General features: G+C 37.8%; 1 protein-coding gene across 6 annotated transcripts; it reads left to right on the plus strand.

Annotated features, from left to right (window-relative positions):
* Positions 1-93: 93 nt before the first annotated feature.
* On the plus strand, positions 94-21,892 carry LOC139117056 (abl interactor 2-like). 6 transcript variants are annotated; one of them, XR_011548446.1, is made up of 6 exons: positions 107-266; positions 3,549-3,716; positions 4,467-5,307; positions 10,948-11,088; positions 17,098-18,324; positions 18,413-18,668. XR_011548446.1 is itself a non-coding variant. In XM_070679888.1 (6 exons), exons 1-6 carry the CDS (start codon positions 150-152, stop codon positions 20,050-20,052), a joined length of 1,470 nt encoding a protein of 489 aa, XP_070535989.1. In that variant the 5' UTR covers positions 107-149; the 3' UTR covers positions 20,053-21,892. The 6 variants fall into 6 exon arrangements, 5 of the variants coding, with proteins under 5 accessions (XP_070535990.1, XP_070535989.1, XP_070535988.1 ...); XM_070679888.1 differs by lacking the exons at positions 17,098-18,324; positions 18,413-18,668 and adding exons at positions 5,817-5,858; positions 19,892-21,892; XM_070679887.1 differs by lacking the exons at positions 17,098-18,324; positions 18,413-18,668 and adding exons at positions 6,046-6,135; positions 19,892-21,892.
* The last annotated feature ends 633 nt before the right edge of the window (positions 21,893-22,525 follow it).

A 22,525-nucleotide genomic window follows, 5' to 3' on the forward strand; every position in this document is an offset into this window, starting at 1 on the left:
CGATTACTAAACTAATCCAAGGCATTAAACGCGACGACCCCCCCCCCCCCCCTCGATATGCCCCCCCCCACCAGTGGAAACAGTGTTGCAAACACTTCCTCCCACAATGCAATTCGTGCACCACTTCCGCAAAGGGATGAAATACAACAATGTCGGCGCTGGATACACTTTTTGACAACGAAATTCCCGGAGGTCGCCAAGCCCTCTTGGACAGCCATGGAAACTTGGAAAAAGTTGCAGAGTACTGCGAACAAAATTATCTCCAGGTAGGTTGGATGGGAATCGTTATCGGAAGGATTCGATCAATCGAAATTTACGGAGCAGGCTGTGACGGTGTAGAATTGTTTACGGGCGGTATGCCAGGCGTACGTACGTACTTCCGTCAATGACCTCAACGAGTTTCCTTGTTGTGTCAAATATAGAATTTTATACTGTTTTAATGGGAGTGTTGTTTGGAACCAATCTTCTAAAATAACCTGTAATATTTCACCAAAGCATAACTTTCCTCAATGACAATGAAATGAACTGGGTTTACTGTTGTGAAGCCCCACCCCATGGCCCCAGTTCCTGTGGTGTGGTAAACGTACAGTGCATATGTCATACGGAGATACGTACCGTAACGCTTTGACGAGGCAACCGTGTTGCGACATATATACCGCACTGCAACATGGAGGTAGACATACACACTATGTGTTACGTCCTCCTCCATTAAATAATATGTAAACTTCGTCCTGCAGTACGTGTAGTACTGCACAGTCTTCAGTACACTCAATGTGACAGTTTTCGGACAGGGTAGTGAATTTCGCCCAAAGTCGTTTCGTAAATGACCAGCAATACGAAATCTTATTACCATACCTTTCGAAACTTTATTGTTGTTATCCTCAAACTCAGTTGACACGACGGGAGTGGTATTGCGGGGTCAAAGTTGCCAAAGTTTTGACCCCATGTTGAAGGCGTAATAATCGGACTGCAATGCCAGAAATCGGACGTCGTGTTTGGAATGTGATTAGGAGCTAAGTATTGACAATTTGAAACTTCAAACCACCGATTTTTAATTTCGATGTGTTTAGAAAACTGTATATAAGAATATTTCATGATAGTTAGTTATGTTTAATCCATGGACGACTCAACTATATTTCGACATGTATAGCGCTTAGATATCGGACACGGGCTATCTCTGTATGTGTTGCTTTCGGCACCTTGTATCGTACGGTGTGGCTAACTTCGCTAAGTTTGTTCAGTGAGTATTACTTATAATTGTTTCCATTGCATATTTTGTTTGTATTAGAATCACACAGGCATTATTTAATAAAAATAGCGAGTATATTTCATCGTATGGCATTATTTACCTGTCAAGTTTGAAGTTTTTACGCGGTAAGTCACTTACTACGTTTACATAATTATGCTTAATATTGTCTGTCCGAAAATTTGTACACTTCTTACGTTCATTAAATGTACTTTTTTCTCTCGAAACAACTGCGCAGTTTTCGTTAAAACTACATGCAATCGTAGCGAACAATGGAAAGAATATTTTCAAAATCATTATTCTCCCCCACATTCAAAATTTAATGCTAAATCAGGACTTTAGTCAAAATTTCACTGTCTTTGACCTGACGGCAGTATGTTGACAGTATCACTGACGCTGTGTCAGACGACAATTTGTGACCGCCACTCGTAGCGAACTCAATAGCTTCTACCAAAAAAACTATCGAAAACGGGACAACAGTGTCACCAGACTTAATATGAGGTCACATGACCTGTAAACGCTATCGATACGGAGCGAAGTGAGTGTAACTAACAGCATGTCACTAAATGTCCGAAAACTGAGGTCGTCCGGAAACTGTCACACTGAGTGTAGTCGAGTATTTTTGCCTTCGGAGGTTTGTTGGCCTTCCCCCATACTCCATATTTGTATGGGCAAAGGCCCAAAACCTCTGAAGGCAAAAATACTCAGGCTAGGGGATAGACTAAACTGTACTACGTGTAGTATCCCAAACTTAAACGCTTTGTGAAACATTATTTTTATTGATTAAAAATTATATTTACTTGTCGTGAAGCAACTAGCCTCTGTACAACAACATCAGCAGCGTAGACTGGTCACCAGTGACCTCTGCGTGACGGCAAAATTTTCAATATTTTAACAGAAAAGTGGTTTAAATCTCTCTAATACTATTACATTCTGGAGGGGGCGGTATGATTGAAGACATGCTAATTATTGTTGTCTTGTAACTTCAAACTTGTAAGATTTGGTGTTTTCAGATTAGGGTAGATCAATTGCACACCATTTTTTTCAAGAATAATGCAGCTTGCAAATGACATATTTGTTCTCTCATTAAAATACAAAATTTCAATATTTGTCTACAACTTAAAGATTACAGTGTTGGAAATTACGCGTTCAAAAATGACAAAAGAAACGTCATCGGCAACAGCCAATGTTATGATGAATACAAAAAAAGTCGCATTAACGGCTCTGACTACAAGCTGCAACAACAACAACAAACACAGCAACACACCGACAAAATTTATCAAAAATCCTAGCAGCAGCATCTGATGTCAGGAGTTTGCAGCTGAATTCAGTAACAACCTGCAAGTGGGAACTTTTCCCTTTTTCAATTTTCAATTCATTTTGTCATGCAGTCACTACTCGATAATACATACTGCAGCAAAATTTGCTGATAGAAAATTACTCTGACATTATTATTCTCTTGTCTGTTCTTTGGAAGTGAATGTGTTGTGTGAGTTATATGTGTTTCCTTCTTTTTGCTATAACTTTCAAGTTTTTGAACACGTCTAAAATAGATGCAACAAATATTTAAAACTGCATATTTAGACCATAGATAGTTGCCACTATTGTCGATGTTCGGTAAATGTGATTAAAATCAAGAGTGGAGATGTACCTGTTTCTCTGTTGTCCATGCCCAGGAGACACGAAACCAGCCAGAACAAATACCGAGATACAGAGCCAATTCTTGCGTCTGATCTTAATCGGATTTGATTGTCACTGTGCTGTTTAGGCTAAATAAGGAAGAATGCACAGTGGGGACAGATATTGGGACTCTTATTCTCTTATAATACTTTTTTGGTCTACCACTTTATGCCGCTTATTTCAAAGCTCTTTGAGTGTGTCAAGTTTTCACCGGCTTATTTTGGATTTCAAGTGTTGGTAAATTTGTTTCTCTATTATCATATTTTGCACGGTGACCCTGATTTTTATTTGTCATTTTGAAAGGAGGTGGTTAAAAGTTTTCCTTAATACAGAAAGTTTTAGCAAAAATGTAAGTCTGTCAATATCGAGGGGCATGCATCATTGACTTAAGAAAGTTCTTTTTTGCCGCGAGAAAATTTTATATATTTCATGTGGTTATATGTTCCGGTTGAGGGATTGTTCACTGATAGGCCTGATGCAAAGAAGTTTCTAGAAAGTTCTCATTCGACCCTAGCAATGTCGGTTTAGTTTAATACCAGTGCAGTGATGAGTGTGATTACACATGTACTTATGATAAACAGTCATGATACAGTGAATAAAGTTTTAATGTCTTTTGTTACAGGCCGGAGATAAGAGAGCAGCCCTTGAGGAGACCAAGAACTACACAACACAATCACTTGCCAGTGTGGCATATCAAATCAATACTCTAGCAACTAACATGCTACAGATGCTAGATCTGCAGGCAACTCAGCTGGCACAGATGGAATCTAGCATCAACCACATATCACAGGTAGGTGTTCAATTTTATTTCAAGTGTACTATTTTTACTTTTGGTACTGAAATTACTATGTGACCTTGAGATTGAATTAAGATGATGGAAAATTGATACAAAAATTGTGTTTTCAGAGATTTTTGCAATGCTGTGGTGCAGTGAATTTGAAGTTCAGAAGGTCAAACATAGGTCACTTGCCGTGTCGTGAGTGTAGCCTGATTTTAAAGTGTATTGCAATGCCTTCTTGTGGACTCTCCATAGAATAGGGCTGATTCGTGCTGACATCAGGGTTGCATCATTCCAAACAATCTCTTTCTGAAAACTTTGATGAGACTTTCAGAAGTAATCATATAGGAATGGCGAAAATGGTACTTTGCTGCCACTGATGTTCTGAATGAATCTGTAAAATTATATGCCAAAGAATACAACAACAAGCAGTAGTTACGAAGGCAGGAGTACCGGTAGTACTAAGACAATTTGTCAGAATTTCTGTCGACAGCAGCAAAATATCGCATGCTTATTGCTTTACATGTATTAAGTAATAAACCTATGATTGCATTAAGCAGTAAGTACAAGTACCAATATATCAGTCAGAGCAAGAACCAAGTAAAACAGGAAGTGCAGTCATGAAATGTCTGCTGCTATAGGTCACACCCAGAAACCATTGTCATTGAATGCAAAGTCGTTGCTGTTTCAAGACCTTTACGAGGAAACATGTCATGTCAATGTCAAAGAAGTCATGTTTGTGGTGTCATTTTTTATCAACAGACTGTCAGCATTCACAAAGAAAGGGTTGCTAGGAGGGAAATAGGTGTTTTGACAACCACTAAGAATGTCACACGAACCCACAAGATCATTGCGCCTGCTCAACCCGAAAGACCGATCAAGTATGTACGCAAACCAATCGACTTCACATCCTTGGACGAGATTGGTCACGGTGTCAAAGTGTCGTCGTCAGGCAGGTCAACAGTCGGCAGGCCGCCTTCAACCGTCAGTTCAGATACTGGTAGTACTGCCAGCACTGCCAGTGCCACCATTTCTAACAGCGGTACTCTGCCCAGAAAGTACGGCACACTGAATAACAGAACTGCCAAGCCGCCTGCACCAGTGCAGGTTCCAAGTGATTATGCGGCATTGAGTGTTGCAATGCAGAATTCACAGCCTGCACAGCAAATTCCACCACCACCCCCGGCACCACAAATGCAGCAACAGCCCGCGAAAGTGGTAAGTATAGGCAGGCCGCAGCAACCACCGCCCAAGCCGCCCTCCCAAGCAGACGCTAACATCCCACCGCCGCCACCACCGCCACCCATGCCACAGGGCACAGATCCCATGGATGCACAGAGTGAAGGCGGCTACAGTACAGCTTCCAGTAAAGACGACGACAGCAGTGGCCACTACATGCCCAGCATTGCAGCCATGATGAGCAAAAACCAACCAGCGGCCGTGCCAACCCAGCATAAAGCTCCACCGCAGTTCAGAGGTGCTGAATACATGGCACTGCCGGGATTAGCTGCGGCAAAGCCGTCTTTTGCCATGAGCGACCAGGTGGCATCACCTCCAACACCCCCTCCCCCACCGCCGGATGGAATGGTTGGAGCAGGAGATGGTATGTAAAACATACACTTCATCCAAAATCATAGACTTTACTGAAATAAATTATCCATAATAAAAGAGTGTGTTCTAAAATTGCCGGTGAACTATCAGAACACAAAAAAAATCATAGTGATTATATTACAGATGAAAGTGTACTGTATTATTACGCCCATGCCAACAAGTACTTTCTGTCCTGCACTAGATTTAACCCATTCTTCGGTGATAATGGTATTGACAACATTTAGTTTGTATATAGGCATTGCATCTGATTAATCTTTCTTCTTTCTTCCCAGCGCTTCTTAGACAAACTGCAGATTATAACCATAAATTCTCTTGTGTGAGTGAAAAATTTGCAACATGCCTCAATAACCTACATTCCTATAAAACAAATGTCAATGGGTGTGTCTTTCAACAGAAAAAAAAATCGCCCTACAGTGTCTTGAGCAGTGTATTCTACTAAATACTACAAAACAACCTCAACTTATGCCAATGTTATCATTTTTTTCATTTCTCTTTCCAAAGGTATCAAGTACTACATAGTTCACTCATACAAATTGCCTACAGGTTTTGTTCTTAATCTACTTGCAACTTATCTGTTTATGTGAAGTTTGCTGCAAAATTAACCATGTGTGAGGGTGGTAGTGCCGTGTTTGTCGTGTGAATTTTTTAATCTTATTCAAGTTTCCCCTATCCCAATTAACTTACTAACTGACTGAGTCCTGTGTATTTGTTCTACTTTCTATCTTTCCAGCATCTTTTCCTCCACCTCCTCTAACCCAGGAAGAGCTAGAACCTCCGCCTCCTCCAGAATTTTATGACGATGCTGTTGTCTATGATCTAAGTACTTACACTATATTAAATTTTTTGCGACAGACACTTTTATTACAGACGGGACATTCTCATTGCACCCACATCTTTCCACATCTACATTTCAAAGTACATACTTTCTTCTTAGTTCCATTCTTTCCATTACTAATGTCACCCTGTTTCCCTTACCACCCCCAATTCGTCTCTTCTACAGGAGTGGTTTCTTCTTGTCCCATTGTTTTCAGTGGTTAAGTTGGATTCATCCATCAGAAAAAAGGGGAAGGTGTTAATGGAGCTTACTCTCACTTGTACCATTAGTTGCATGTAGTTCACCCCAGAACATACTCTGCGAATGTACTGGATATACGTCTGTATGAAGTGCACAACAGTGCAATCTTTATGATTTCAATACCTGAACAGGGACAAATTCCTTTGTCATCGACTTTAAATCTTGTCAATAAAGTGATTCCAAGTATGAGACTTTTACGTATTGCTTTACCCTATTTCAAGAAAATGAAATGTTTCAAAGCATATGCATGTTATAAGTAGATAATGGGATACGGCTTGAATCAGCTTTTGACCTGACCTTTGGCTTTGTAATCTGCATTAAAATGAAACTGCTCTGTAAACCCTGCGTTGTTATTCTTGAAGGAAGACATGCAAGGTGTGGATTGTATGTTTAAACAAACTATTGAATTCTATGCTGTCCTAGGATGCTAAAATAATTCGCTCTGTTAAAAATCATTGCTATTGCGTACTATAATTGTTGTCTTCCTATACCAGGTAGGATGCAGTGTCGTTTTGTCAAGTACTCCAAATTTCTGTTTCTGTTGATGAGTAAACTGTAAAAGCAGAAGAAACACATTGTCTTTGATGGTAAATTGTGAAAACTAGTCATGAGAATTGTGTCGAATTTCCCCCTTTTGTCCATTCTTTTTTCCGATCAGTCCCGAAATTTTACATGATATTGAGTTATTAGCAGTGTGAACATTCCAAGAATTGGCCTTCAGAGATAACTTTTTTGACATCATTTAATAAATTTGAGATAGTCCCAGTAGTTGGTCATATTTCTTCCTACAATGAAAAAAGTGAAAATTCGTGGGTCTGATCTGTATCTCACAGTGAACCGCATGTTTTTGTAGAAAGCTAGATGTAAAATATTATATATCTTTCAAAGATTAAAAAAAAAATACTTCTTTGAGTATTGTGACCACACATGGAATTTCTATCGTTCGATTTAACCATTTTGCTTACATTATGATGTAAAGTGTTAGTTGGGAAGTTTTCTATTCGTAGAAAGTTCTTGCTGTCGGTTAGCAAGCAAATAGAATATCGTCATGTAGTGTAAAGCGGTCCTCCTTGATACAAAGGGATACAAATTTCTTTCTCATCCACCAGTTCACCTCTATTATTCCTCTACTTTTCAAGGTGACCTTTCCTAACATTCCAACACAATGCACAACATTATGCGGCAATTGACTACAAGGTCCAACATTCAATACATGCATGCAGAGGTCAGGGGTTAAATGTGACATAACTCTGTAACGTCCCTGTGTTGGCATTACTCAGACTTCATGTCTAATGGAGTCATATTCAATAAGATCCTTCCAATACTAACACTAATGCTAGTTCTTTAATGAATCTTGCTTACAGACTTGCACAGTGTTGTAGTACTTTCTAGTGGATGCAGCTTTTTCTGAAATTACAGCATGCTGTGTTTAGTAACTAATGCTTAATCAACTCCATTCTACTTAAAAAAAATGCATGATTCACTCTGGATTGTAACTCTTTCATGAAATATTAATTTCCTCATCGTTTCAAGGTCAATGGTGTGTCATTCATAAACCAAGGTGAAGATAAAATACATGCATGGTGTTCATTGCGTTATAGTACGTTCAGTTTACCATGGCAAAAGTCCTGGCAAGTAAACTTGTTGTAAAGCCAGGGATTTCATGTTGTATTATGGCTGTATTTGACTGTCGTATTAAAGCCAAGTGCTGAAACCTGGCCATATCAATCTTGTGTCAGCCATGTGCCACAGAGAGAGAGCTACGTGTACATTTTAATATTACAAATGCATGCTCTATTTGATAAGGAGAAATAGTTTAGTTATTGTGGGAGTAGTCATAGAACCTCTGGTAGTTACGCCTGTACCGTATTTGTTTGTCTAACTATCCATGATTTAATTTTCAAAAGAGCTATATTTGGTATCCAAGACCACCCATCATTTTGAAAATTTCAAAATGACATTGGTGATGTAAATTTTGCGGCAAAACTGTAGAGCGCAGGGCCCAATCTGAACAATTTAATAAAACAACATTATCCTAGGGGGTCCAGTTGTTTCACAGAGCTATTAGATGACCCCCCAAAAAGCTGATTGGTTTCATATTGAAGGTCAGGCCCAGTGTTTCTAAGTGTGCTGCATTGTCCAGAGACATTGTGTGTTGCTGCTAAGGTTACAGTGGAGTAAGTGATTTGACAACCAGATCATAGTACGCATATTTCCAGGACATTTTGTGATTGCTTATATCGGTAATAGAATACTAATCAATATGTGCGTCAATCATAAAAAAGTCAACATGACGCTGAGCTGGCACTTTGTTGCCATATCACTGCCCTCTAAAACATAATGTTTTGGTAAGCAGTCAGAATATTTTATTTCATCAATAAAATTACCCCTGAAAATTGGCAAATACTGAAATTCATAAAATGATAAAAAATTTATAAATAAAACAGGACATCGAAAATGGACAACAATGACAGGAATTTGTTCTCAAGGGAGGGTGTAGTTTGCTGAGTATGGGTTTTTAGACAGACAAATATGGTAGTTGAATGAGTGTTAGTTTGTTCTTGTGAAGTCTTTTCCAATGTTCAAGAGCTCGGTTGAGATCATTTTTGGAGGTCAGCTATTAAACCTTCCGATTGTCCTTTACTTTATGTGAAGGAGGATGCAAGGGAACTGGTAACATTTACTGGAGTGTTGGCCTCAATATATACCGGTACTCTGTGTGCTAGTGGTCTTGGGTAGTTGTAGCTGTGATAGTGTTAAGATAAATCAGAGTTCATATACTGGTATAGTGTTATGATAATGCCACACTTCTTTTTCATTGACCCTTTGAACCCTGACCCCTGGTGACCTATGACATCTTGCTGTAATGTATATTCAAACAGGTTGCAAAGTGTTTAAGGTAGCTAAATACCTTTTAGCCACTTTCAGATTTTTATTTTTTTCTCAATTGAACATGTCCCAAACCCCAATAAAGTATACATTTTCTGAAAGCCCTGATATAGAGCTATCCGGCCAAGCACAGTACACGGTCATTATTTGCATAAGAGTCACGTGACAAGCGTTTTGCTGAACCTTCCAAAAACCGATTTTTCCCGCCTTATGCAAACACGCTGCAAGATTTCCGGTTGGAATTTCTTCATTGACAAGCCTTGACAATATTCTTCAAAACCGTGTCTGCGATTTTTTCCCGGAGGCTCCATTCAAATTATATATGGCGTGATAATTAAAATTCCTTGAAAATCACCTTCATCTAACACCTTTAAGAGCACATTAAAAAAAACCCAAAGGCATATAAAGAAAATCCCAGACACGGTTTTGAAGGATATTGTCAAGGCTTGTCAATGAAGAAATTCCAACCGGAAATCTTGCAGCGTGTTTGCATAAGGCGGGAAAAACCGGTTTTTGGAAGGTTCAGCAAAACGCTTGTCACGTGACTCTTATGCAAATAATGACCGTGTACTGTGCACGGTCGGATAGCTCTATATCAGGGCTTTCAGAAAATGTATACTTTATTGGGATTTGGGACGTGTTCAATTGAGAAAAAAATAAAAATTTGAAAGTGTCTAAAAGGTATGTAGCTACCTTAATAGTCGTAGCTCTCATATCTTTGGCATACTAACCACAGTTAATGAAAACAAAATGTAGACATTAATCCACAACCATTGTTTTCCTACACAATGATAAAAAAAATGTCAGAATTTAGCCAATATAATTATATGTTATCTGTTCTTGTTAATATGTATCCCTTTAAATGTTATTATATATCAAAGTGTTTTTTATCTTACAGTTTTTCCTTGCATGGTTATCGCATTGAGAATAATCTGTTTTACTCTATAGTCAATAGCATGATTGATTGTAGTAATGTAGGTATTTCATTGGCCCACGGTCCCGCCACACATGTGTGTGGAGGGGCTGATTAGCCAGTGACTGTTATTAGCCAGGCCGATACCAAAACTTTGGTAATCTACTGAATAGATGTAGAATGGTAATACCTGTGTAGAAGTATCACAACTTTCGAAAGTACATGTACAGGCGGCACTTGGCTGACCAAGAATTTGAAGCAAAGTCTTGGCCAAGTTGATTTCTGCTGATGGCTCCATGTGGTGATGCTGTTGGTGGTTGGTATAGTGTAGAGTCAGATACATTTATATCACATTTTGATATCACACATGCATCTCCACATCATTGATCATTTTATCCATGTTTCGCTCTTGGCTGTGAAATCAGGGTCAAAGGTCACATGAGTTCACTGAATTAAAGTTACTGTTGTAACATCTGTATTACCCACAATGCAGTGGTCCAACCAATGTTGTCTTCCACGGCAAAGGCGGACCAATATATGTAGAAATGGGAAAAAAAGGATTTAATTAAAGATGAATCCTTGATTAGAGAGAATCAAATTAGCTCGTGATAGCAATTACATCATTTAACCCATCGTTACGTCTGATTTCACATCCAGCTGTGTCACTAGATAATATTTCAGTTGAAATTCTCATGGTAAAACCAAACCTCTTTTGTCTGTAACATGGCTGACTTACTAATTTATCCTCTTTGTAGTGTCACCCCCACTGCCACCACCTCCAGAGGAGCAAGGTGGGGGCATGTTTGCGTATGATGATGTTCCTCCACCCCCTCCTGACTTTGACACGACAGACACTGGGGATCCTGACTGGGCTCCGCCACACTTCATTGAAAAAGGTAAGTCTCTTTCTGCATTCATAAGGCTGAGGGTCAGAAATTCTTCATGATAATCACAGACTTATACCCTTTCACCCCCATTTTCCCCTCTGGGTGGCCAACTTTACCCTGGAAAACAATGGGATTGGTTCGAACCATGGTGGTAAAAGGGTGAAAGGAAAATATACCCATGAAAGAAACCCCACTGCATGTGTAGAGAGAGTGAAATGTGTATTTATAGCGATGATCATTCAAAGTGTATCAACCACTTGCAAAGTTTTGTGATACCATGTGATTAAAAAAAAAGTTGTCAAACTTTGACGTAGTAGATGTTCCTGAAAGCTTGTTCCATCCTCCCTGGCCAAGCACTTGTTCCTTGAAACCCTCTCCCGAAGTCAATCTTGGCAGAACAGGCTTATAAATTGTGTGATTGATAAGTGTCATCACATGGTTGTAAATGGCATGCCAGTGGCCAATAAATTACAATGTAACTCCTCAGTGCTGCACTGTACACTTCAGTATGGCCATGTCCATAAGGCTTCCAAGCCCAGGTTTACGGGCAACCTTTAGGAATGTATGGCTAACTTTTTATCACCAAGAGTTCAATCAACAGCGATGTCTCGGTTACGAGCAGAATAGGAAGTGGCAAACACTTTTGGTTGCTGAACGCACCAAGACATTGCTGGCTGAATTGTCACTCTTTGATTGGTCTGCACAATGTTGATACAGTCATCGAAATGCTACACATGATATCCAGGGTGCGTTGGTTAATCAGGGCAAGTGTGCCATGTCGACTTGCCGATTGGATGATGTGTGTGTTCATGCTACTATTGCATCACCTTCTGCCCTGTGTTAAAAATACCAGATTTTAGCAAATTATTGCAGCGTTGCATTTATGAAAATCGTGCTATCCATATTGTATATCAGTTTTAACATGTGAGGCTTTGATTTTCACCACCCATGTGTTTCAGCTGGACCAGCAATAGTATTGGTTGGTTTCAGCGCATGAGATGTGACAGCAATTTACCCCAGCTGTGTGCACCAAATTTTTACCCTGTGTATTAAGTAGTTATACTATTTGATGAAATCATATTCTGGTCAGAAGGACCACTTTAATTTGAAGTATTAAAAATTACTGGTCATGTTTGATATTTGTTGTCCTGCTTCTGGACATGTCTTCCTTCACATGTGACCACTCAGTATGGACAGAAAATTATTTTCTTTGAATTGATAAGCAAAAGGGATTATTGAAAACAATGTTAGGTTGTGGCTTTCCATGGCACACTGGATGCGATACCAAAAGTAGGTGTCAAGGGCTTTGTCATCAGAGGTTTGCATGCGCCTTTCATCAATGACAGCCCAACATGAAATATGTCAAATCTTATTTCACAATCAAGATGGCTAGTCCTGGAAGACAACAGAAATGGTACATGGGGTTCCTGTACATCTTTTATCTATGTCCCAAACCCTTGCAAAAACACTGAGTTTATTTCTGTAAAGCAAACACAGAACACAGAAATCAGTGCAGTCAAGCATTTTTACGGAATACCAGGTAAGGCAATGTCTAATTAAAATTCTAAAAGTAACCATAATTTCTAGTGAACTGTATGTCAGCTACATTTCATGTATCATGAGAAATTCTTAGGTGGCAGAAAAAAGCTCATGTACAAAACGTTTTCTCTTTTCGAAATAACATTTTACATTTCTGTCAGTGTCTTGTCTTCTTCAAAACTTAACTCAAATCATGGCAGTAACGTTTATATGAGGCTTGAATATTTACTGTAGCCTCAGATCAGATCTCTCCCACAGTGGAAGGAACGACCCTGTCTACGTCTTGAGCAACCGATCTTTCAGTCTCTGAGTTTGAATAAACAGACGACAGAAAGTCCAATCAAACCTGAACTTGAATTTAAAACTTTTTGTCCCTCGTTTGTGCTGTTGCAAGTGCTTTACACGAGAACGTCGTGACTTTCGCTGACAACTTGTTAACCCATATGCCTCATTGAAAGATTTTGACTGTCTTAAGGTGGTTGGAAAGGCTAGAGCATCAGTTATAAATTTCAACAAAACTAATAAAATATAAAAGTAGTCAACATTCTCTGTGGAATAAAAAAACTAGACATTTGGGCACAAAGGCATTGCAGAGTTATAGCCTGTTAAAACTTCTGAAAAAACTGACCAAATAAGAAGAAGTTGGGGAGTCCGTAGTGTATTAACTATGGTAGAGGTCCCCTAGCTTTTAATAAAATGTTTGAAAAGGGAAAGTCATTATTTGCTGTTTTTCAGGAAAGTTTGACAAGGTGGTGCTGGCATTCAGAGTGAGTGACTGCTATTGTAAATGCATTTTTAGATTCTTTGAGTGTCAAAGAGGTGTCAAAAGTGAGATTAACCAAAAAACACTGCTCTATGACTTCAAAAGAGGGGTGTAAATATGGCTTGTTTTCAACATTTTTGACAGAATAACAGTTTTCCTACATAATTGTATACCAATTTAATCCAACTTTGAAATGAGATATGGACATGGAATTTTTACAGCCTATTAACAAGGTTACAGATAAGATTTGTACAGCACAATTTTTCTGTATTTGAAGTACTTTTTGAAAAATCACATTTTGAAATTTGAAAGAATTTTTAATAATTTTTTGATATATAAACCCATGTAAAATCATAAAATTATTTACAAATCCTGCCATACAAATCTTACAATAAATAGTGTCAACATATTTATAGCTAATTTGGTAATATTAATACTATCCAATTATTATGAAATTCAAATATGTAAAAAAATATGAAAAATAAATTTTAATATTTACTGGTGTCATATTTCAAAATCATGGCTGCAAATATACAATTTTTATATTCTTTGGAGAAAATATTAACTAAGGGAGTTATCCTGAAAATTTGAACTAAATATCTTGATTCTAACACTTGAAACTTGACATTAACTCTGAGAAAAGAATTGGTGCAAAAATAGCCTTTCCAACCACCTTAATTAATGGTGACAAAACCGAGAAACCGTCAATTTATATATTCCCTACTTAGACAAAATTTTCTAAATTTCCTGAAATTTGACCAATTCCGTGACCTTTAACACTGAGCATTCTTTAACAAGGCTGATTCAATTCCCTGGTACTATATCCTTAATATCCAGTTCCAATTTCAAAACTGTTTTTATCCTTTACCAAGACTCTAGCTTTCCAAAATGACCAAGATTTCTTGTCAGCTACGCCTTTGAAAGTTTGTAGTTTAGCTACGATTCATGCACTAATAAAATGCCATAAAGCTATGCTTCTTCATTATTTTAGTGAGACATGTGCAAACAGAAATATTTCATCACACAGACTGTCAAGCGCTTCCATACTTATCATAAAAACGCTATCAATTTGACCACTCTATAAATTTGACCACCCTATTTTTTTGTCTAAATGTAATTAATATTTTACCCTTATCAGTTTGATCACTGATGGAAATTGGGACTTACTCAATCTCTAATAATTCGACCAACCAATCTGACAAACTGTTTTGAACATTTTTTTCGATAAAACACACAGAACAATACAATGTACAGCACAGAATGTCTAAGTCAGGACTTCAGGAAAGTCACCTTTATATGTTTCAATCATCCAAGATGGTAAGCATATCACTTATGAACTGTCAAAAAAAGTTGAAATCCCTAATAATTCGACCACTAAAATTATTTTGGCTTTGTTAATTTTCTAATAATTCGACAATTTAAATTTGTTTTTTTCTGGTCAAATTGATAGAGGTTTTACAGAAGGAAAGAGTTTTCCTGATAGAATTCATGTTTTCAGACAGATATAGAATGAATTTCAGCTACACAATCTCAAACGTTAACATCCAGTCAGCTTAAATACTGCACTGATTGGCTAAAGCAAAATATTTATGTTATTAGATGGTAGTGCCCTGATAAAATGGAGACAAACAAGATTTCAATTTTTGTATACAAAATTACTAGGAGAGCAAATATTTTGCAAGAAAGCGTATTTATTTCACTTTTTCAGGAGATACTGTGTGTATTTCACACCTGACAATTGTACGGCATGCCAGATATGAGTTTGTCGTTCCAAATCAACTTTTCAAGCATTTATGTATATTTTGGTGACCATCTATCAAAGTCGGTATTTCTAACATAATGCAACAGTCAATATTAACACTATGGACCATACATAATATATATTTACATTCATACTAACTAGTAGCTGACATACAGTGCACTGTAAAGTATGGTTACAGTTGTTTTGTCAGAAAAAGAGACAATGTTGGAACTGGTTACGTTTGTCAAGCTACGTAAATCACAAGTAGCAATATGTTATCTTGGTAAATGTTTCTTGTATTATCTTGTGAAATAAGCATGATTACACAGATTATCATGTGTGTTCCTTGTGCTGGTACAGTACTATGTTTCTTGTGCAATCTGTGATTTGTTAAGGTTTTTTCCTCTCTTTTTGTATCACATTTGCCTGTCTCAAATCTTGCATAATCTTGCAAAATGGTGTACGGAAGGCAGAATTCAGCAATGTTCATGTATAAAGACTCTTGACACTGCATTCTAAAACCTTCACCTTCTCGTAAATGCAATTGGGTCAAAACTCTGACATATCATGTGTAAAGGAAACAAAAGTGTTCTGTGTGTACAGTGTCAGAGGGCGCTCCAAAATGTGCTTGTGTGTATTTTCTGCATGCCGTCATGTGTCATGTATTTTCTGCATGTGGTCATGGTTTTGCCTATACTGAAAGATCTGTTGTTTTTGAGGGCACTCTTTAATCGATCGTCAGCCTGCATATCCACTTTGTACAGGAGGGACACCTTCCTAAGAAAATCATCAGCTGTACTTTTGCTGATGCGTCGTCTTCTCTTAGTCTGCAAAGCATCGCTACAAACTACGCAATCACTTGCAGAAAAGACATTTGAAGTAAATGTTGGTGTCTTTTTTGCCGGTGTCGCACTTGCAGGCTGGAGGTCACGAAGGGCCATGACCTCTGCTCTGCAGCACTGAGCTAAAATTCACTTGTAAATGTAGCAATGCACGCTTTGTTACTGATCAGAATTCTGCCTGTTTACCTGATTCGTACCAAGTGTGAATGTTTATATTTGCAATGTTATGCATAACTTATATTGACAGAATGGGACCATGATCCTAATTGATTGACAGTGTTGCCATGACCACCATACTTATTATGCAGAGAACGGACTTATAATAAATATTCAACAGCAGACTGCATAAACTTCACACATTTCAGCAACCAGAAGCAGCTAGCTGAAGGCATGACTAAATTACTCTCATCTCTCGGGAGCATGTTACAGACCGCGTCCAGTTGTAAGGGGGAGCGTAGAATGCGCCTGTGAGCGATGATCTTTCAATCTAGGTTTTGCCAAAACGTTCATTCAGCTCACTCTGCATGGGTAATGCATTAACAGCTGGTGCAGTCTTTACAGTGGATTTGTGTTACTTTCTTTAAAAGTATTTGAGTTTCATGCTCTTTGTTTCATGTTAATGGGAAAGTATTGGTTATGGTTTTACATATCTGTATGCTTGACCATAGCTTTTGAAATGACAAAACACAGACAATTTCATATGTAATGTATTTCTGACATAATGATGTCCACACATGCTTTTAATGCCAAATTATATCAGTATTGAATACCACAACATCAGCTTTAGTACCAATAGATATTTTTTAACAACAGTTCGTATATTTTTACTTATGAGCAAAACAGTAGTATATCACCACCCCAACCAAATGCTGTGATGTTAGTAGAACAGTCCTGTTTTACCTGGAAATCCATTTTCACCAGAAAAGCTTTGGCAAACCCAGTAGTTTTTGATGACACAGTTTGAGCTGTACACTAAATGCAGTGGGACTGCAAATAGCTAATGCATGCATACAAACTGAAACATGAAACAGTGCTCTTCTTCTCCAAGAAAACAGGAGTGGAATTTCTGTGAAAAAAATTCCCTTTGATTCTGAATGTCAGGGCCATAAATTTTGCATTTATTTTCTTTTCAGATGAGAGCATCCAGTAGAAACACAGTGAAATGAAGTGGTCATGGTGGACATGATATCAGCATTACCAGAAGACTTTGTATTTTTTTCCTTTCTGTCGGTGATGCATGGCTTGTGTCAATTTTGTTTTATGTTTTGATATAACCAGCCCATAATCAAGTTTAAACAGCGTGCCTCAACTATCATGGCCTTACATATAACTTCATGCTTAGACAAACAATAACAACAACTGATACTGTATTTAACATGTCAAGTGAGCCAACAATGTATTATCTTTGCTCCTTTAAAAAAATCTGTACATTAGAAATTATGTATTTATTCACATATTTACATCTAAACATGTCGCTTTTGCAGAGCAGAGCTGACAACATGTTCTATTTTCATATTCTAGAATGTTAAGAGTAAATAATTGTAGACACTCAGGGACGGACCATTAGATCTTGGGAGGTGGGGGTGGTCACAATCTGATTGTGAATATTTTTTTTACGATTGTAAATTTTTGAATAATTTTTTTTTCCAAGTGAGTCATGATGTGCTAATGTTTTTCGAAGTAAACTGTCAGATTTATCATTTTGCATTCTGATTTTTTTTTTATTTTGCAAACTAGTCTGAAGATTTTTTTTTCCTAATTATTTGCTTTGAATTTTTTTCTGTGTTTGTCCACCCCCCTCCCAAGGTCCATCCCATGGTCCATCCCTTATAATAATTCGGAACATTCAATGCGAAATGTTGTAATAAATAAATATCAAAGTTGCAGCCAATGCAGATTATATGGCTGACTGTACAATTGATCTATTCTAACAAATCTAACTAGTTTGTGTAATTTGTTTATATTTGACATGACTTTGATATTTACACCAGAATTCTAAAGAGATGACATACAAAGTAACTGAATTAAAGCCTGAATTGCTGGTAGTCTGTTTTTCAAACTTAAATCAATTATCATCCAATTTGACTGACTGCCTTCAAATTGGAACGTTTTAGCAGCATAAGGCGTGTCTTGTGTAAGTGGACTACCAGCTTTCTGATTTTTGGGCGAAAATAAATGCAGCTGATAGGATAGGCTTTTAACCCTCTCACCACCATGGAATGACCCATTGTTGTTGTTTCCAAAGGCAGAGTTGGAAATTTGCAGAGGGAAATGGGGGTGAATGGTAAAAGGATAAACTGATTCACATACCTTTCTGGTAGATACCAGAGATTGTATCACTGTTTGCTTTGTCTGTTCAGGCTTTAAAGGGGAAGTTTACCGAGGCTGATTGACATACCTTTCTGGTAGATACCAGAGATTGTATCACTGTTTGCTTTGTCTGTTCAGGCTTTAAAGGGGAAGTTTACCGAGGCTGATTTTTACATATGTGCTAGCTTTGGGGTGGCTTATTCCGGAAAAGCCATTTTTGCCATTTACAAATCGCTCGAATATCTGATGTTTAATATTTATCAGGGCAGGCTTTCTACTTACAAGATCATCATAGAAATGCCAAAATGTGAATATTCAAGAATTGTTTGTGACTCTGTTGTGTATGTTATTTATACTGTTATAAAAAAATAAAAAACCTAGGATCAATATCCACAAAAAAATTGGTATCTTTGTGTCTGTCTTCATTTAAAAGAAGGAACCTGGTCCCAAACTTTATTCCAGGAGCAGTTATTTTAGTGTGCATGCTTGGTAGTCCCCATGGACACCGTCAGTGCATAAATGCATAAATCAGCTTTTAACCCTGACACTACCATGGTCTAGCCCAAATCTTGTATTCATTGTTCATCAATGGTGAGTATGGACATGTATACAGGGACAGGACGGGGTGAACAGGTTACGGTTTGATGTGAATTATGACTTCTCCAGTAGATGAAAGTTAAACTTGATTAATTCTTAATTTTGTGAGCTTTACTCTCCATACCAACAATGCCACGACGTTGGGAAAAAATTCAAAGATTTGCCATGATTATGGTTAAAATATTGCCCTTTTCCCATTCATCCAGATTTGGTGTTGCTTTTGGTCCTTTTGCCCAATTGCAATTTTCAATGGTGTGTCATGCTTCTCGGTGTCAGCTCAGTATTTGTCAAATTTTCATGACATAGCTACACAGTCAGGCAGTATCTCACAAGTATATTTGAATAATTCACAACAATTTGTAATGACATTATTTTCATTGTTTCTGTGTCAAATATCATTGTCCAGTGGGTGCCAGCTGCTAAACTGCTTCATTCAAAAGAAATGATGAATCTTTCTCCCCATTGGTCGGTATATGTGTCCAACTATTCAGTGCAAAGCTAGACTGAAAGATTCAGTCGCGTGCGGGCGCTCCGGCACACTGCGACCTACGACCCTTTACTATGACTGAAAGCACACTGTACTTGGCCACGGCAAACTCAAAAGAAAAAAAGTACCGCCCACAACTGACATTACAGACTTCTCAAATATGTAAATCATGGTAGTGTAATTTGAATATTCATCACGTGGGCTATTTACGTACATAATGACCATAATGACATAATGAGTGAGCGATGTGGGCGGTCTTGTTACCCTACATACTGTCAATTAACTCGTTCCTGTAATATGATTGGTTCCAACAAAATTTTGTTGGAGAACAGGATTTCAACAGTGTGCCTTCAGTCGTAGTAAAGGGTCGTAGGTCGCAGTGTGCCGGAGCGCCTGCACACAACTGAATCTTTCAGTCTAGTGGAAAACTTGAACAATACAACCAAATTGTAGCAGGTAAAAAGGTAAACAAGAGTAACTGTTCAACAAGTTAAGCGTTTTGTTACAGTAAATCTCTATCTTATTTCTTGCAGTGAGAGTTATCTTTGAATACACAAAGGACAAAGACGATGAACTCACTCTTGAGGAAGGCGATATTGTCTACGTCATCAAACACAATGAAGATGGCTGGTATGAAGGCGTTTCTCGTGGAATGACGGGACTTTTTCCGGGAAATTATGTGGAGCCAATTTAGCTTCGTTTCTCGTTCGATCTTATGTATCAGCTTCGATCCATCATTTCCAAAACACTGCTGGACTAGACCATTTCGTAATGGGTGAAGAGGACTGACTGCAACTAAAGGCCATTGCAGAATTATGTATTTCTGTTTTCTTTTGATGTAGAAAGAAATTAAACATATACATGGAAAACATCCATAGAATTTCATCTCAGATAAAATTTGTTTTTTTGTTCGTCTGAGATTTTATTCATTGTGTTAAAAAAGCATATTTTCTATCTTGTTTCACCAAAAGTGAATTAGAAATTCCGACTTTTTCAGAATTAATGACAATGTTTCAAAAACAGTTTGTACTGATATGTATAGGTTGAAAGATGTCATGTGAGGGCGCTCCTGTGCACGCCTCTCTGACAGAGCACCCCCAAGTGGTGGCTCTCCCAGCTTATCAGCTGTAGTTCGGCGTATAGGCCTTTCCTATTGTACTTTGATCACAAAAGTATTGTCAACACTCCTGTTATCTTTGTATTCAAAATGGTTCTGCATCAAATCACAGTGCTAATCTGGAAACAAGAGACCAATACATGAAGCTGATGTTAGCTTTGCAGATGTCTGCAAGTCAAAATGGCTGCCAATCAAAGTTATCAAATCTATATACCTGTATAATTTAATTATCAAAATATGCTTTGAGGGGAAGAAGGGACAATGAATCTACGTATGTCGTAATCATGTTATAAAAGATTAACAAAGTCACAAAAATTGTACAGTGGCAGAAGATTTGAAAGATTTTTAAAGCAGATAATGTCTAATGCTGGGGTATCTACCTTACTATGTCACATTTTAATTTGTGTACATGATGTAAATAATTTTAACAGACTAGAATGCTTTTCCGGCAACTACAGAGTGGTACAATTTTTCATCGTTTTTTTTTTCTTGAAGAGTCAAAGAAATGGGGTACACTTATGATATTCAGTAAATTTATGAGGAGAACTGCAGGTGAGTGCAAGTCAGTGTGCTCTTAACCGTACGACACTCCTTTGTGCTTTGAGTCCATTCAGAAATTTCTTGAGAATTTTCATAGCAGCCCTGTGCTAGTACATAAAATATGTCAAATTTCCTGGCGTCACAGAAAACTCTCTTTGAGTCACTTGCATGTCAGTATAGTGAAGAGGGCACACTGGTTTAAGCTATTCTTTTCTCTTAAAGGTATACAGTCACCTGTAATCTAAATATGCCCATATATGGTCAAAGGGGCGCTCCTTGGTATTCAAAATGCCCATGTGAGGGCGCTGTTTTAAAAAGTGGCCACCCGCTTAAAATCTGTGATTGGTTAGATTTTCTCTTTCCATGGTAACTGTGGCAAAATTGGAACAGGTGACAGTATACCCTTAACCAGCTGTTTTAAAAAATTGTCAACATCAGTCGATGACAAATGTAAAGAACACACACACTTGCTGATTGGAGACATTCCAACCAATAGTTTTTACAAATTCATATTAAAGTTTCGGGCTAAAAAAACCCATTGTTATAATATTGCATGTTTTGTATTTAAACAATGTAATAGTTTATGTACATAAGCATCATATTGTTGAATCGTCAGAACATTGCATGCGTACCGATTTCGCATCCATTGCAGATTATAGCTTTGTGTTTTCAAAAATCATCAGGCCCCAGCTGACTTAATGAATAATTGTGCAGAAAGTTAACTTACATATTAACAGGAGAACATGAAGATTGCTTGGAGAAGTTGGCATTGCTCAGATTAATGGCAGTATTTACGATATTTTGTAGATGAATATACTGTGTACTGTTGATTTTTTAATCTTTGAAAATAAACTATATTCGGAAACAATGTAACAAACTTCCAGTGTCCATCAAAAGACTGAAAATAAAACCAGTATGTGAAGGCTTCTCATTTGTTGCTTGTGTATGATACCAATAGTCTTTCTGTCCAAAACTAGCTCTCAATGTATTGACCAGACTTGAAATAACGAAAGAGGGTGTGGAGGGGTGATTTGGCTGAAAATATCAACACTTCAGTCTGTCCAGTTGCTGCACAGGCTGGTTTCTGTTGTTTGACAGTATGTAGAACCTCATTCATTCTGTGTTTGAAATAACTTTCAAAGCTGTCATTGTCAATAGGTGTTTGTTGACTTAAGCATAGACCCTCGAGAAAGCCAAGGGTCTATGACTTGAGCTATCATATGCAATTGATTGCAATGATCGTATGTTTGTTTCAGTGCACAAGTTATCATAGTTCCTGATCAATAGAGGGCAGTATATCATGCTGATACATATACCAACAATCCAATTAAGGACGGTCATTGCAGACTGATCACCTAATCAGAAAGGGGGAGTATTCAGAGAGAGTGGTGGACACACATGGGTGTTTACTCCTCATGGCATAGGCGGGGTATGCTTTATTTCATATGTGGGATTGTATTAGAAACTTTTTAAAAGTATCATTTATTGACTATATTTGTAAACCAACAAA

Source organism: Ptychodera flava, chromosome 18, assembly GCF_041260155.1.
Source record: "Ptychodera flava strain L36383 chromosome 18, AS_Pfla_20210202, whole genome shotgun sequence".
Lineage (NCBI taxonomy): Eukaryota > Metazoa > Hemichordata > Enteropneusta > Ptychoderidae > Ptychodera > Ptychodera flava.

Bases quoted from the DNA above. Each gene is read 5' to 3' on its own strand.
- LOC139117056 (XM_070679887.1), top strand. From the start codon at position 150: ATGTCGGCGCTGGATACACTTTTTGACAACGAAATTCCCGGAGGTCGC. The intron at 5,308-6,045 runs GTATGTAAAACA...CTATCTTTCCAG, and splicing joins AATGGTTGGAGCAGGAGATG to CATCTTTTCCTCCACCTCCT. The intron at 11,089-19,891 runs GTAAGTCTCTTT...TATTTCTTGCAG, and splicing joins GCCACACTTCATTGAAAAAG to TGAGAGTTATCTTTGAATAC.